The 12,148-nt window shown below is 46.0% G+C and overlaps 1 protein-coding gene across 13 annotated transcripts in view; it reads right to left on the bottom strand.

The window, feature by feature from the left end:
* AKAP13 (A-kinase anchoring protein 13) overlaps nt 1-12,148 on the bottom strand; it is a 233,549-nt gene that overhangs the window by 14,611 nt on the left and 206,790 nt on the right. For 10 of the 13 annotated variants that reach the window (XM_039858438.1, XM_039858432.1, XM_039858434.1 and 7 more), the window contains 10 exons: nt 9,729-9,864; nt 8,377-8,489; nt 7,645-7,797; nt 6,828-7,078; nt 5,386-5,511; nt 5,153-5,270; nt 4,247-4,495; nt 1,120-1,196; nt 380-561; nt 176-258 (listed from right to left, as the gene is read on the bottom strand). In XM_039858438.1, coding sequence (XP_039714372.1) covers nt 176-258; nt 380-561; nt 1,120-1,196; nt 4,247-4,495; nt 5,153-5,270; nt 5,386-5,511; nt 6,828-7,078; nt 7,645-7,797; nt 8,377-8,489; nt 9,729-9,864 — 1,488 coding nt within the window. The remainder of the gene's footprint in view (nt 1-175; nt 259-379; nt 562-1,119; nt 1,197-4,246; nt 4,496-5,152; nt 5,271-5,385; nt 5,512-6,827; nt 7,079-7,644; nt 7,798-8,376; nt 8,490-9,728; nt 9,865-12,148) is intronic. The other 3 variants (XM_039858435.1, XM_039858444.1, XM_039858433.1) reach the window with 2 other exon arrangements.

The raw sequence follows: 12,148 nt of genomic DNA, 5'->3' as shown, positions 1-12,148 counted from the left end.
TGTCGGCTCAGATTTGGTTTCCCTTTTGTTAAAAGCTATTCACCTCCCTGTTTCCAAGTGCCTGGGGGACCGCGCTGGACCTGAGGAGTGGCAGAGACGCTGGACGGGCCACTGCAGTCTCCTGCGACCGCGGACTCCACAGACGAGGGGCTCAGACCACCTCCAACAACTTTACCTTTTAACTCCCGCGCTTTGGTGTCCAGCATTTTCTTTTCTTCCTCATTCTCACTAGGAATTCCTTCATCTTCATCTCTGTTCCTAATACGAGCAAAACAAAACAAAGATTACCTCAGATGCCGATGACCCTGGGGGCGGCCCGGTCCCGTGTGAAATCACAGAGGCATGGGGAGGCAGACGTGGGCGGCGGGGCCGAGCTCACAGGGCGTTGATCGTGTCCTGAATGATGCGAATCCAGCTGTTCCTCTCCTCTTTGGAGCTGGCATGGACTTCCACCATCTCCGGGTCTCTCATCCCCATGCTGATCAGGAACAAACCTTTCTCCTCATGCGCTACTTCCCTTACAATCAGCTTCTTTAAAGAGATCACTGTGGACTTCTGGTCCTGGACAAGGTGAGAGGCCAGATGTAAGAAAGGCACACGGCATTCTAACCCGTAAGGGTGACTTCGGTCTAAGGTAAGACCAGATGCCTTTTAAAATAATACGGTTTAACGAACGACAGAAGTTGGATAAAGAGAAATACTTCACTATTCAACTTACATTTTATCAAATAGAAAAAGAGTTCCAAAACGGAAATGGCAATTTATGGCTATGAAGGTTCTAGTCATGTTTTCTGCATGACAAGCCCTTCCATGTTCCTCACGGAATCTGGCTGGCAATATTATAAAGTAGCATGATTTTCTGGGCATAATCTGTGAGAAATACTCCAGCGATCCAATGTCCAAGGCTCTCAAAAGGATCGTAAGGAAGCAAAAGAATGATTTTTTCGGAGATGGGGGTGGGGACAGACAACTGCAAGGGTGTGTAACGAATTACTCAGAGGGCTCTGTCTTGAGCCAATTAGTTCTGAGGGGGTGGGAGAGCAACGATGCAGTGTTCAACTTAACTGTTTTGAATACGACTATTAAGTACAAAGAGAACTGATTAATGATTCAGCTTACCAATGACGCAAAGATGTATTTCTGGTCTTTTTCTTGAAGGAAAACTAAGATGTCAGTAAGCAGTACGGCTTGAACCTCTGTAAGGGGGGAAGGGAAGAGAGACGAGAACAGTCAAGCGCAGTCAGGGCACCTTTATCAGTCATTCGGAAACACACCCCGCGGAGCAGGTCGGGACCAGAGGTTCTACTCCTCTAAGGCAACCGTTTCATATTTTCGCAGGATCCAGATCTGTTCATTAGAGTTTTAGAGGCATTTTAAAATGGGATCTCTATCACCAAAGCTTTGTCTTGGAGAAGTTTAAGTACACGGTTCTGGAAAGATATGTCCCATAAGCCAAGATTTTAAGAATAAAATACTTTAAGAGCAGCAGGACTTTAACAGACATTAAACAAAAACATGCTCCACAAAACACTAGGGCTGCAGGATCTCTCAATTCCTGATTCTAGCACTGGGAAAGGCGTGGGACAGCAGACAGGAGAGCTGCCAAAAGGCGAAGCAGAAACATATCCAGGCCTAACGAGAGGCAGACTCCTCCACACCCCAGAGAATGCGAGTGGCCACACGTGGTCCTCTGATTTCACAGGTACGTGTGAATACAGTGGCTTTATCTCAGAGGCGACCTCAGCACCTCTGTGCCATGGGGACAGCCTTCTCTGCGTCTCAAAACAAAACTCAAATGAACATCTCTGGCTGGATCTAGGAATCCAAAGAAATGTCACAAACTCATGCTCTAATTCTCTAGGACGACAAAGTGACATTTTCCCTTATTCCCTTAAAGACAAAGTCTGACATCTCTAGAGGTGAGCCATCCATTGAGATCTAACGGGCTGGGCCCTCTGCGGCATCTCGTCTTTGGGAAGTGGAAGAAAGTGACTTACGCAGCCCCTCCCCGGTGGCCGGGCCCCTCCGGCCACAGAGAGAACCCCCCCTCCGTGTAGCTCTGCACAGCGAATGAGGAAAACGGAAGCAAGGACGTGTAATTTCCAGGGAGGCCTAGTTTTTCAGCCCAGACCACCGTAATTTAGTTTCTGTTTTTCTTAAGTTTAGTTTTAAAAAAGTCAGGTGTCCGCCAAAAAATAAAAAAGTTCTAAAACACAAGTTTCGACTTCACTGAATCCTGAAGTTTATATGGCCAGTGTCAGGAGATCAGAGAAAATCCCATCCCCTTCAAAGGGCACCCCACACAGTACTGGCTGTTCTTTGCCTGAGTTCCCTTGGGGGTGAGAATGACTCAACGCCAACTCTTACCCCCGGCGACGGCATTTCAGGCCAGGAAACCTATCGTTTTGCCATGGGCTTGACCACAGCTTCATTCCAACAGCTGGAATCTATTAGTTTTTATTTGGGGAATAAACAAACTGCTGTATAAAGGAAAGAATAAAGGCCTCGCTTCCAGGCAGCGGCAGCTCTAGAAAACTCAGGTCCTCATGAGAAAGGGCAGGTATCTGAACCACTCGCCTGACCCAAGGATGCCCTGAGTCAGCCCTGACGAGGCTCTCAGAACCTCAGAGGACTGGGCTGGAAGGAAGAGGCCTCAGGGACCACTCAGTTCCAGGCCATCATGGAGCAGTGACATGCACATCTGGTTGGTGGCCGGAAGGCATGTTTCTTTTCTCTGAAATTACCCTTTTCTTCCTTTTCCTGACGTCTAAGGGAATTCAGGCCCAGAGCAGCTCTTGCCTGAATCACCGTGGCAAGGATTCGGCTCCTGTCTGCCACCAGACTCCCTCACTCCTGCTGCGCTCCAAATCGCTTCCCATCGCTGCACTAAGAAACAATCAAATGTACCCCTTTCCTACTTAAAACTCTCCATTTTAAATGCATTCGCTGCCCCACCCCCATGCGCAGTATTGACTGTCAACTTCTTGGTCTGGAGTATGCACCCTCTACAGCTCGACCCACAGCCCTGTCCTTCCCTGCCACTTAGCCGCTATCAATGCCTACCCTTCCCAGATGGGCCTCGCCCTTTGGGCTCCATGCTTCTGTGCTGGCTGACTCTTCCCCTTCTGCCAGCACCCTCCCCTTCATCCTTCGAGACTTAACTCACTGCCACCCCTCACCCTCCCCCAACCCTTATTCTCAGGCCTCTATTGTAGCACCCACGCTACTGGAGACTAAGAACCTCTGTACAAGTCTCTTCTGACCCCAGCTTCTAACTGGGGGTCCTGCTTTGCTCCCCTTTGAAACCATCTGATGGCCTGGGACTTCCTCGCTGCTTGGTCTAAGCGTGGTGAGGCTCTAGCTAAAGGCTCTCGCTTACTCTCTGAGAGCAGTCACCTACAGCATCACTTAGACCTCAGAGAAAAGAGAAGCATACATTTTATCCACCCTAGTTTAACGCCAGGGGCTGACAGCACTGGGCTCGCGTGCTCCACGTACTCAGCTCACTGAGGCCACGCAGGAGTGAGTACACTCAAGGTGCCGGAAGCGAGAGTGGCCGCACAGGCCCAGAGAGCATGGGTTTGATGAAAACAGTTATTAAAAAAAAATCAAATGTACAGATGTAGCAAACCTCATCACTTCCCTAACCTGATGTAGCTCATCATGTGAAAAGTCAAAATTGAAACCAAATGGAAAATGTTTTTTATGATCTCTTTTGCCTAGAGAAAGATGAAAGCTATGAACATCATACGGCTTAACAATAAATCTAGCTAATGGGAGTTAATCTTACATTTCTCTAAGGTCTCAGGAGCTGAAAATTCCTCTTACATATCTTCAGAACAAGTGATACACACATTTTTAATCTCTCAGTGAACTGTCGAACTGATGGTGTTTGTTTTGCCAGAGACCCCAATCCCGAACTCACTGCCAGCTCTGGTAGAGAAATACAGCTTCTTTAACAGCTGTGTTTTTCTATTAATCTTACCTTTCGCTTTATTTTTAAAAATCTGTTTTTCCCATTTTCCCTGAGTGCATCGTTATCATGTTAACTGCATTTTACGTGATTTTATAAGCTATCTCAAACCAGGCCCTCTTCATACAAGATTAAACAGCTGCTCCAGTGTGGGGTGTAGATGCGGGTGGGCTCCCTCAGAAAAATGTGGTGGTGAGTTTCTAACAAAAACGTCTGGATTGTGCCTGCTTTCCTGTGGCGCCCGCTTAGACTCAGAGACACCGTGAGACTCACCTTTCAATCTCCCCGCTGTGTTCTTCAGAAACACACTCCCATCCCGCACGAGCTTCTTTCGCTTCAAGTCCTCCTTGGCAAACATCTGCCCACTCTTCATCCTCATGATCGACTTGCTGTCTGTCCTCGTGTAGATCTCATTGAGACGCACCTTCTTTTCATAACTTGCCACTTTGCTGTCCACAGCGCCAATCACCTCCTTCACCAGGCTCAAGGACTGGGCCAGATCCTCCTGTTCCACTTCATTGTCTGAGGAGGAGAGGACTCTGCTTCTAACGGATGCTTTCAGACAGGAGTAGGAGGGGTGCCCTGCCTCTGCGCCCCACACCGTTGTTCCCCTTTGTGGGCTGTCACAGCAGAGCTACATAGCGAAGGCCATGTGCCTACCTCTCTCTCTCGGTCATGAGTTTAATTCTAAATAAAGTCGGACGTTTTTCATGATAAGGATAACATGCAATTATATGCTATGTTCTCAAACAGAAGGAACAAACATTTTTAGGGAGGAAGAGGAGCAACAAGTTTTTATTTACCCCTTTGTGTCACCTCATCTCTAACGTCACTGCCTAGGAGCGGGATTAGCCAAGAGAGAAACTCGTAAGCCCTGATTAAATGAGAAGCGGCAGCAATTCTAGCACTTATGGGAAGAACTGGTGGGAATTATCTCCCAGCCTAGTGATAAGGGAGAAGCTGCTCAGGTCACCGAACTCTCAATGCAGTTAGTGGCTGCCTCCCTTCCTGCTGTCATCCGCCCTAAGTCTGGAGAAAACATGTCAAAGTTTTCACTCAAGAAATAGTTTTTAAGGTAAAACTCGGGACCTCTTTTAGACCCACGAGAGCAGGAAGGCGCCCTCCCTGGGCAACGTCGCGCTGTTGGGCACACAGGCTGTGCAGACACAGCAGGCTCACCTTTGGTACACTGCAGTATCCTCTGGAACAAAACGGGGTACTTGGTGATCCGCTGAGTCACCAGCAATATGCACTCCGGGACGCCGAGCCTCCTCACCACGGAACTGCTCATCTTCTTCTGCAAGGGAGCAAGAGAACCGTCAGGAAGAAGCCGAGGAAGAAGGCCCTAGTGAGGACTGACAGGGATGCGCGCTCCGGACGGCGGCGGGGACCGTCACGTTGCCGCCTGCTACCTTCACGAAGGCCTGGAAACGCTTGTCCTTGGTGTACAGGTCTTTGAAGCAGTTCACAGACTGGGTGTGCTGGCCACAGAACTTGCCGTACGTCTTCTTCAAGCGTTCTGCATTCTCGCCTGAAAACTGCAGGGACAGGAGAAGTTACTGTCTACAACTCAGGTGCTAGGCTCACACTGCCACTGTGGACAAAGCCGCCAGTCGACTCGTAAAACCCAAGAGGGCCCTCAGAAATCCCCCTGAAGACTCGAACGGTGCGACAGCTCTGGAGAACAGTCAGGCCGTCCCTCAAAAAGTAAGTTTCCAAGTAACTCAGCAACTCCATTCCTACACATAAAAAGGTCTGTCCACACAAAAACTTGCATACAAATGTTCATTATTCGTAATGGCCCCCAGGTGGAAATAACCCATATGTCCATCAAAGGATAAATGTATAAATGAAATGTGGTGTGTGTGTGTGTGTGCGCGCGCGCGTGCACGCGCACATGATGGAATATTATTCAGCCACGAAAAGGACGGAAATACTGATCTGACACATGCTACAATACTGATGAATCTTGAAAGAATTATTCTAAATTTTAAAGAGCCAACCACAAAGCACAGTTCCACCTGCTATTTAGTAGATGTGCAGCAAATACAGAAAAATGAACGAATACACAAATTAACAAGGTGTGGAGAGCAGGCTCAAGAATACAAGGACAGGACAAAATTTCCAATTATCAGCAAATGTTCCAGCAACTGAACCTGCGTCTACACAGAGGCAGAGATGTGCTGGGAAAAGTGTGAGCTAGTCAGATGTGATGTTATGTCCCTCTGCTTGTTAAGCATAAACTAGCAACCTGAAAAAGAAGTTTTAAAAGGAAACATTAAAAACTATGACAAACACATCTTAAAAGTATCGAAATAATTTTTAGCCAAATTGTTTTTGGAGTACGACTGAAACCGTACCACACCCTGCTGAAAACATCAGTAAGACGTATTTTATGAAACGTTTCACAGGTAGGTAGTTTCTTATTCAATTTTCTGTCCTCAGGCGGTTTTCAGATAAATGAGTTCCTTTTGATTTGAGGCAGAGGGGGAAGTTGAGAATCCCTACAAATACTTTTCATTTCTTAAACTATACTGTTTCTGGTGGTATAGATTCTGAGGAAGAAAAACTAAGTTTTACTGAGTACCTACTGCATGTGCCAGATACTATCTATCTATCTATCTATCTATCTATCTATCTATATGTATGTATATGTATATATTCCTTTTAACTTTTAAAAAACAATATTAGGAGAGAAAATCTATCCTTGTTTATAGAGAAAAAAGAAACAAAACTGAGGCTCACAGAGATTAAACAACTTACCTAGCTTACAAAACTGACAACTGGTACAGCCAAGATGTGCACGTGCGGTCGCTGAACCCCAAAGCTTCACCCTTTCTTTCCCATGGCTCACCTGATTGACAAGCACATCTCCCATTCTCTTGATGAGAAAGTTCTTTTCGCTTTTATCCACCATGGACTCCTTCTTCCGCTCCAGGATCCTCTGGAGGAACTGGCTGTGGATGCTGATTAGCTCGTCCAGACAGGGGAACAGCTTCTCCACCATCTGCTGCTCGAAGAGCAGGTCCGTCATCATCCCCCGGCTGTACACGTCGCTCATGATCTTGAGCGTGCGGATGTGGTGCAGCTCCGTCTGCATCAACTCTGAAGGAGGGATGCAGACAGGGATGCTCTGGGGCGAGGGTGCACCTTCACAGGTCATGTGCTGCCATTAAGAGCCCAACTCAGCCTGAAGGCCACTGAGAACCCAATTCCCAATTTAAACTTGAAAACTGGCTCAACAGCTGTCTTTGCCCAAGTGTTTTCATCTTCTTCCTCTGTCCTTCGTGTGACTACAAGAGGCATACTTGATTCCACCACTCTTTGGTGGTTTCCAAACTGGTCTGCACTGAATACAAAACCTTTCAAAATTTACCGTGTTCCTATTTCCTAGAAATGACTTGTGTTTAGTGTCTAGTTCCTATTGTAGTCACAAGAGATCTCTTTTTAGGCCTGTTGCATAAATAAGCAGTCACAGTAAATAAGACGTTCAATAAAATTAAATAATTTTAAAGAGGAAAGGACAGAAATAAGATGTCTCTATACCTTACAGTTTTAAAGAAAATCCGTGAGATGCTACACACCTGAAAATCGACTTTCCCAATAAATCGCCCGAAAAAATAGCTGGGCAACGCACACCACGCACTAGCAGAGCAAAGGGAACATCTCACCATAGATCACTTCCTGCCGCTTGACCACGTCTTTCTTCTGCTGTTTCAGAAACTTGGCGTCCACTATGCGACTCCAGGACTCCGCCTCTAGTTGTTTGGATTCAAGCTCGAAGTCTCCCAATAGTTGTCCTTCATTCATGTCTGTACCTACTCCTCAAAAGGTCAAAATCAGTATCAGGACCTGGGGTTTGTGACCTTTGAAAAGCCTATGCTGGCCTTTGCTCGGGGTGATAACTTCCTAAGACACACACTCTCTGCATCAGTACAAGAGAGATCCACAGAGCCTTATTTCAGTATAAGAAAAGAACCAGTTCCTGTTTGGGAGAGGCATGCTCTTCATTCAAGGCTTTGGCTAAGGGTGATCAACATGGCATAAATCAAATGTGATAAAGGCATGATTCCCACGTGAAGCAGGAACTGGAAGAGATCTGCTAACTTTACCTGTTTAAGAGAGCAGGCTTATAACTGCACCAAGAGAGCTAGACCTGAACGCGTAAGAAACTCTAGGGAGAGAAAAAGCATTTGTAACGAGTATGACCACGTTAAAATCAATGGCGTCTTCAAGGGACAACCATCTAACAACTGGGTAAGTTTGATTACCAACTTATTACAGAGCATTTGATGCTTTACAGACCATTTAGGAAACCTTCATAGGAGTGTGGAAGATGAAAGCACTAATAATGCTTGTATTCTAGGTAATGACACAGTCTATAGAAAATAATTTCCTCTTACCCTCATCAGTAAGTGATTCCGTTGACTCATTGACCTTGACAATTTTATTTAGTGAATCTGTTGAATGAGACAGGAATTTCCAGGTGTTTGATATGTTCTCATCATTGCCAACTCTGGGGACAAAAAGCAGTACATACTGTCAAATACATTCTGATAAGCCATGGTTTGCTTTTCTTAGGAATACCTGATAAACTCTACCACGACAGCTGGCTGAGTGTGCTACAGTGATCTCAGACAAATTACTTATGTTAGGGTCCCAGCAACATGCAACAAGAAGTAGTAACAAAGGCTGAAGGTATTTAACATCATTGCAAACTTGAACTTTCTGAGCCTTTTTTTTTATTTTTTATTTAATGACAGGCAGCAAGGAGAACACTCTTCTCTCAAAATGTATAATTCTATAAGAAACCACAATATCGCCCATTCCCTAAATAACTACAGATAAAGCACTTAAACTGTATTCGTTTGCTTTCTGGATCCCGATTCGCTGACTAGCATAGCAGGCATGCAGTACATGTTTGTGGTATGACACAAAAGCAAGCCCGAGGCATTTAAAACTTTAAATTTTATTTAAAAGTCAATTTTTAAAAGTCATGATATTAATAAATTTGAATAACACAACTTTGAAAAGAAGGCCTTTGGATAATGGCAAAGAAAGACAAAACAAAACAAAAATACCTGAACCTTTTTTTTTTGAGGACATTAGCACAGAGGTTAGAAAACACAAAAGATTTGCATATTTTAGGTAAGAATTTTCCTTTAGCCTAGGTTAAGAGAGATGTTTTGAGCCCTCCATTTCAGATGACTTCTTTACTTGATGGGAAGGCAGGCGTCTTACCCCAAACAGGCAGCAACATCATAATTGGCCCTGTGCTAATCATGCGACAACTGAAGCCTCAATAGTCAGGGGCCATAGCAACTTTGTAGGGACCACAAAAGGAACCCAGTGCAAATGATGGGAACCAAACAGTAATAACTGGCCCATTATTCCCTCTCATGAAACTGACTTAAGAGTCAAGAGGCAAAGATGGAAAACAGTTTTTAAAAGAAACAGAAAGACCAGGTTCATCTGACATAAAGAAAACCGTGACATCTGAAAATAGAATTGGTTGCAACTAAAAATTCTGAGATAAATCATCTTTTTTCCGAGTTCCACTCCTTATTTTTATCGAAACTCAGGGTCTTTGAAAGTCAAGGGGCTGAGTCACGACTAAAGCGTAGGACAGCCTGGCCCGTCCATGGTGTTTAAAGGGGACCCTTGTTACAAAATGGCGGCCATGAATGTGCAACGAGGTGCACACCCCGCAGCTCGGTGGAGCACCAACCCCTATCTTATACATGTCTCCACTTACCCAGCAATGTTCTGTATAGAGACACTTTTGGAGAGCGACACACTGTGCTGGGACCGTCTGTTTGCAAAGATGGGGGCGGTAACGGTTTCGTCAGCCAGGAGGACTGCGGATCGCGGGCGCTCCTTGGGCTGGGAGGCTGTGAAGGAAGAGAGGGCACCGGCTAGAGCACCACGGATCCGCGCCCACCGGCCCTAACTCACCCGGCAAATGCCACAGGGAAGCAAACTGCTTCAAAAGGGATTTACCCTGGGAGCAAAAAGGGTCCAAAAACTCTATGGAGAACAATTTGGCAATAGTTATTGAAACTGTAAATGCCTTTGATCCAGTCATTTCATTTCAAGGTATGTTTACTTCATAAAATAGCTTTGTATCTGCTTGAAATGACACACGTCCAAAGTTATTAAATGCAACATTGTCGATAAAAACAAAATATAAGAAACAATACAAATGAGCACCCAAGGCAGACCAATAATAGAATACTCTGTAGCTTTAAAAAAATGGCCATCTACTGACACAGATCTCTAAGATAATATATTTGGGGGGGCGGGGGGAACAAGGTGTAGAATAAAGTGTACAACATACGATTTTTCATGTTTTAAAAAAAGAAAAAATTAATAATCTAAATTGGTATTTGTTTTATTTTTAATAAGGAAACTTGAAGAAAATAAATATAAAATTAAAAGAGTGATTACCTGTGGGGTGGGAAGGCAATGAGTCAGTAAGAATAAAGAATCTCGTGAAAGTATCGTATATGTAAAAGTTTAAACTAATTCAAAATAAGATAACGTTGAAAGAACCGTATGGATAAAAGGGATCTCGGAGATCACCGAGGCCCGCTTTCTTGGGGAGCACCGACCAGCAAATATCCGAGGGGCCTGTGAGATAGGCAGAGCCCGACCCTGCCGTCCTGTCGGGGTGGGGCCTGAGGGTTCACACACCTCGCCACGCAACTAACTTCTCTGCACACTGCTTGAGAACACAGATTTGGACCAATTCCTCTAACTTACAGATGAGGAAAGCGCAAGGCTTGTTCACGCCACACAGCTCGTTCGTTCTCACAATGTATTTCTCCTGAACACGACCACAGAGGAACTGGAGTTCCAACGTTATGCTAAAATGGCCGCGCTGGCATTTGGGTAGAAAATTATTTTTCCCTGGTAACTAAGATGCTGACCCAGACATGAACTGCATTATCGGTCCATCCCCAGGGGTGTCGGGTCAGGAGCTGAAGGAAGTAAGACTGGGGCAGCTGTTATGACTTCATAGTATTTCAGGATGTTCTTGACTTGATAACAGTTCATAAAACCATTAGTTTCCAAGTCAAATCCTAAATTGCAGAGGTGATCGGGTAGCATACAGAAACATGCTACGCCGCAGCACGCCCAGGCCCTTCCTGCGGGAAGCGCCAGAGGAGGACGAGATGCGGGCGCCGTCCCAACAGAGACTGAGGGCTACCGAAGGAAACGGGGAAGGGCCCGAGTGTTGGGGAGCCGGGCGTATCCTCAGGATCTTAGAAGTGAGCGGATCAAACCTGATGGAGGAAGAAACACTGGTCCCTGAAGAATGCTAAGGATGTGGCGAGGTCAGAAGGAAAAGAGGACGTTCTGATGAGAACCGCATGAACGGAGGCAGGAATAATCATACAGTGCGAGGTAAAAGGCGGGAAGCAGAAGAGGACATGACTGGATGTACCCGAGGGGTCGGCAGGCTGGAGCAGAGTGAAGTCATGTCACGTAGAGCATCAAAGGTGATGAAGAATGACTTGGACCACCCCGGCTCAGCGTTCCCTTGTTGGAAACCAATCTACATCCACTCCAGGAAGTGACTTCCTATTCCTGAGCCTCACTTTCCTTGCTTGTGATGATGGTGTTAGCAGGAGCAGCAAAAGCTAACACTGGGGACCAGCCACTGAGTACTTCCTAGCTGTGATGTCCCTTAGAGTGCCACCTGCTCCTACCATTTCCCCCTCTCACACACGGGGAAGATGAGGGCGATGTAGTGCATGTCCAAGGTTACAGGGCTATCAAGGGCGGTGCTGGGACTGAAACCCATACAACCTGAGCCCACAGTCTGGACTCTGAACCACTTCACTGTCTCAGCGGCATAAAACAGGAATAAGAATATCTGTGGGGGTCAGAGAGAATACACACAAAGAACCTGGCATGTCACGAGTATTTAAAAAATGTGCTATTTTATCTAATGTGAAAGAACAGAGGTTTCTGAAACAAGGGATTCTGTCACAGAAAAAGAGTTTAAGGAAGATCAGATTTGCCAAGGGTGCTGGAATGGGCTGGGTCACTGACTACAGCGCTGGTCGGTCTGCCGGAACTTCCTCTCTAGTTACCTCCACGCAAACACTGATCGAACTGGAGTTAGGGCGCTGAAAGGGAATCCCCGCTCTCCGCTGCGGGACAGACTGG

This window comes from Pteropus medius, unplaced genomic scaffold, assembly GCF_902729225.1.
Source record: "Pteropus medius unplaced genomic scaffold, Ma_sr-lr_union100, whole genome shotgun sequence".
NCBI classification, from domain to species: Eukaryota; Metazoa; Chordata; class Mammalia; order Chiroptera; family Pteropodidae; genus Pteropus; species Pteropus medius.
The sequence above is the reverse complement of the archived record's forward strand: the minus strand, read 5'-3'. Positions and strand labels throughout refer to the sequence as shown.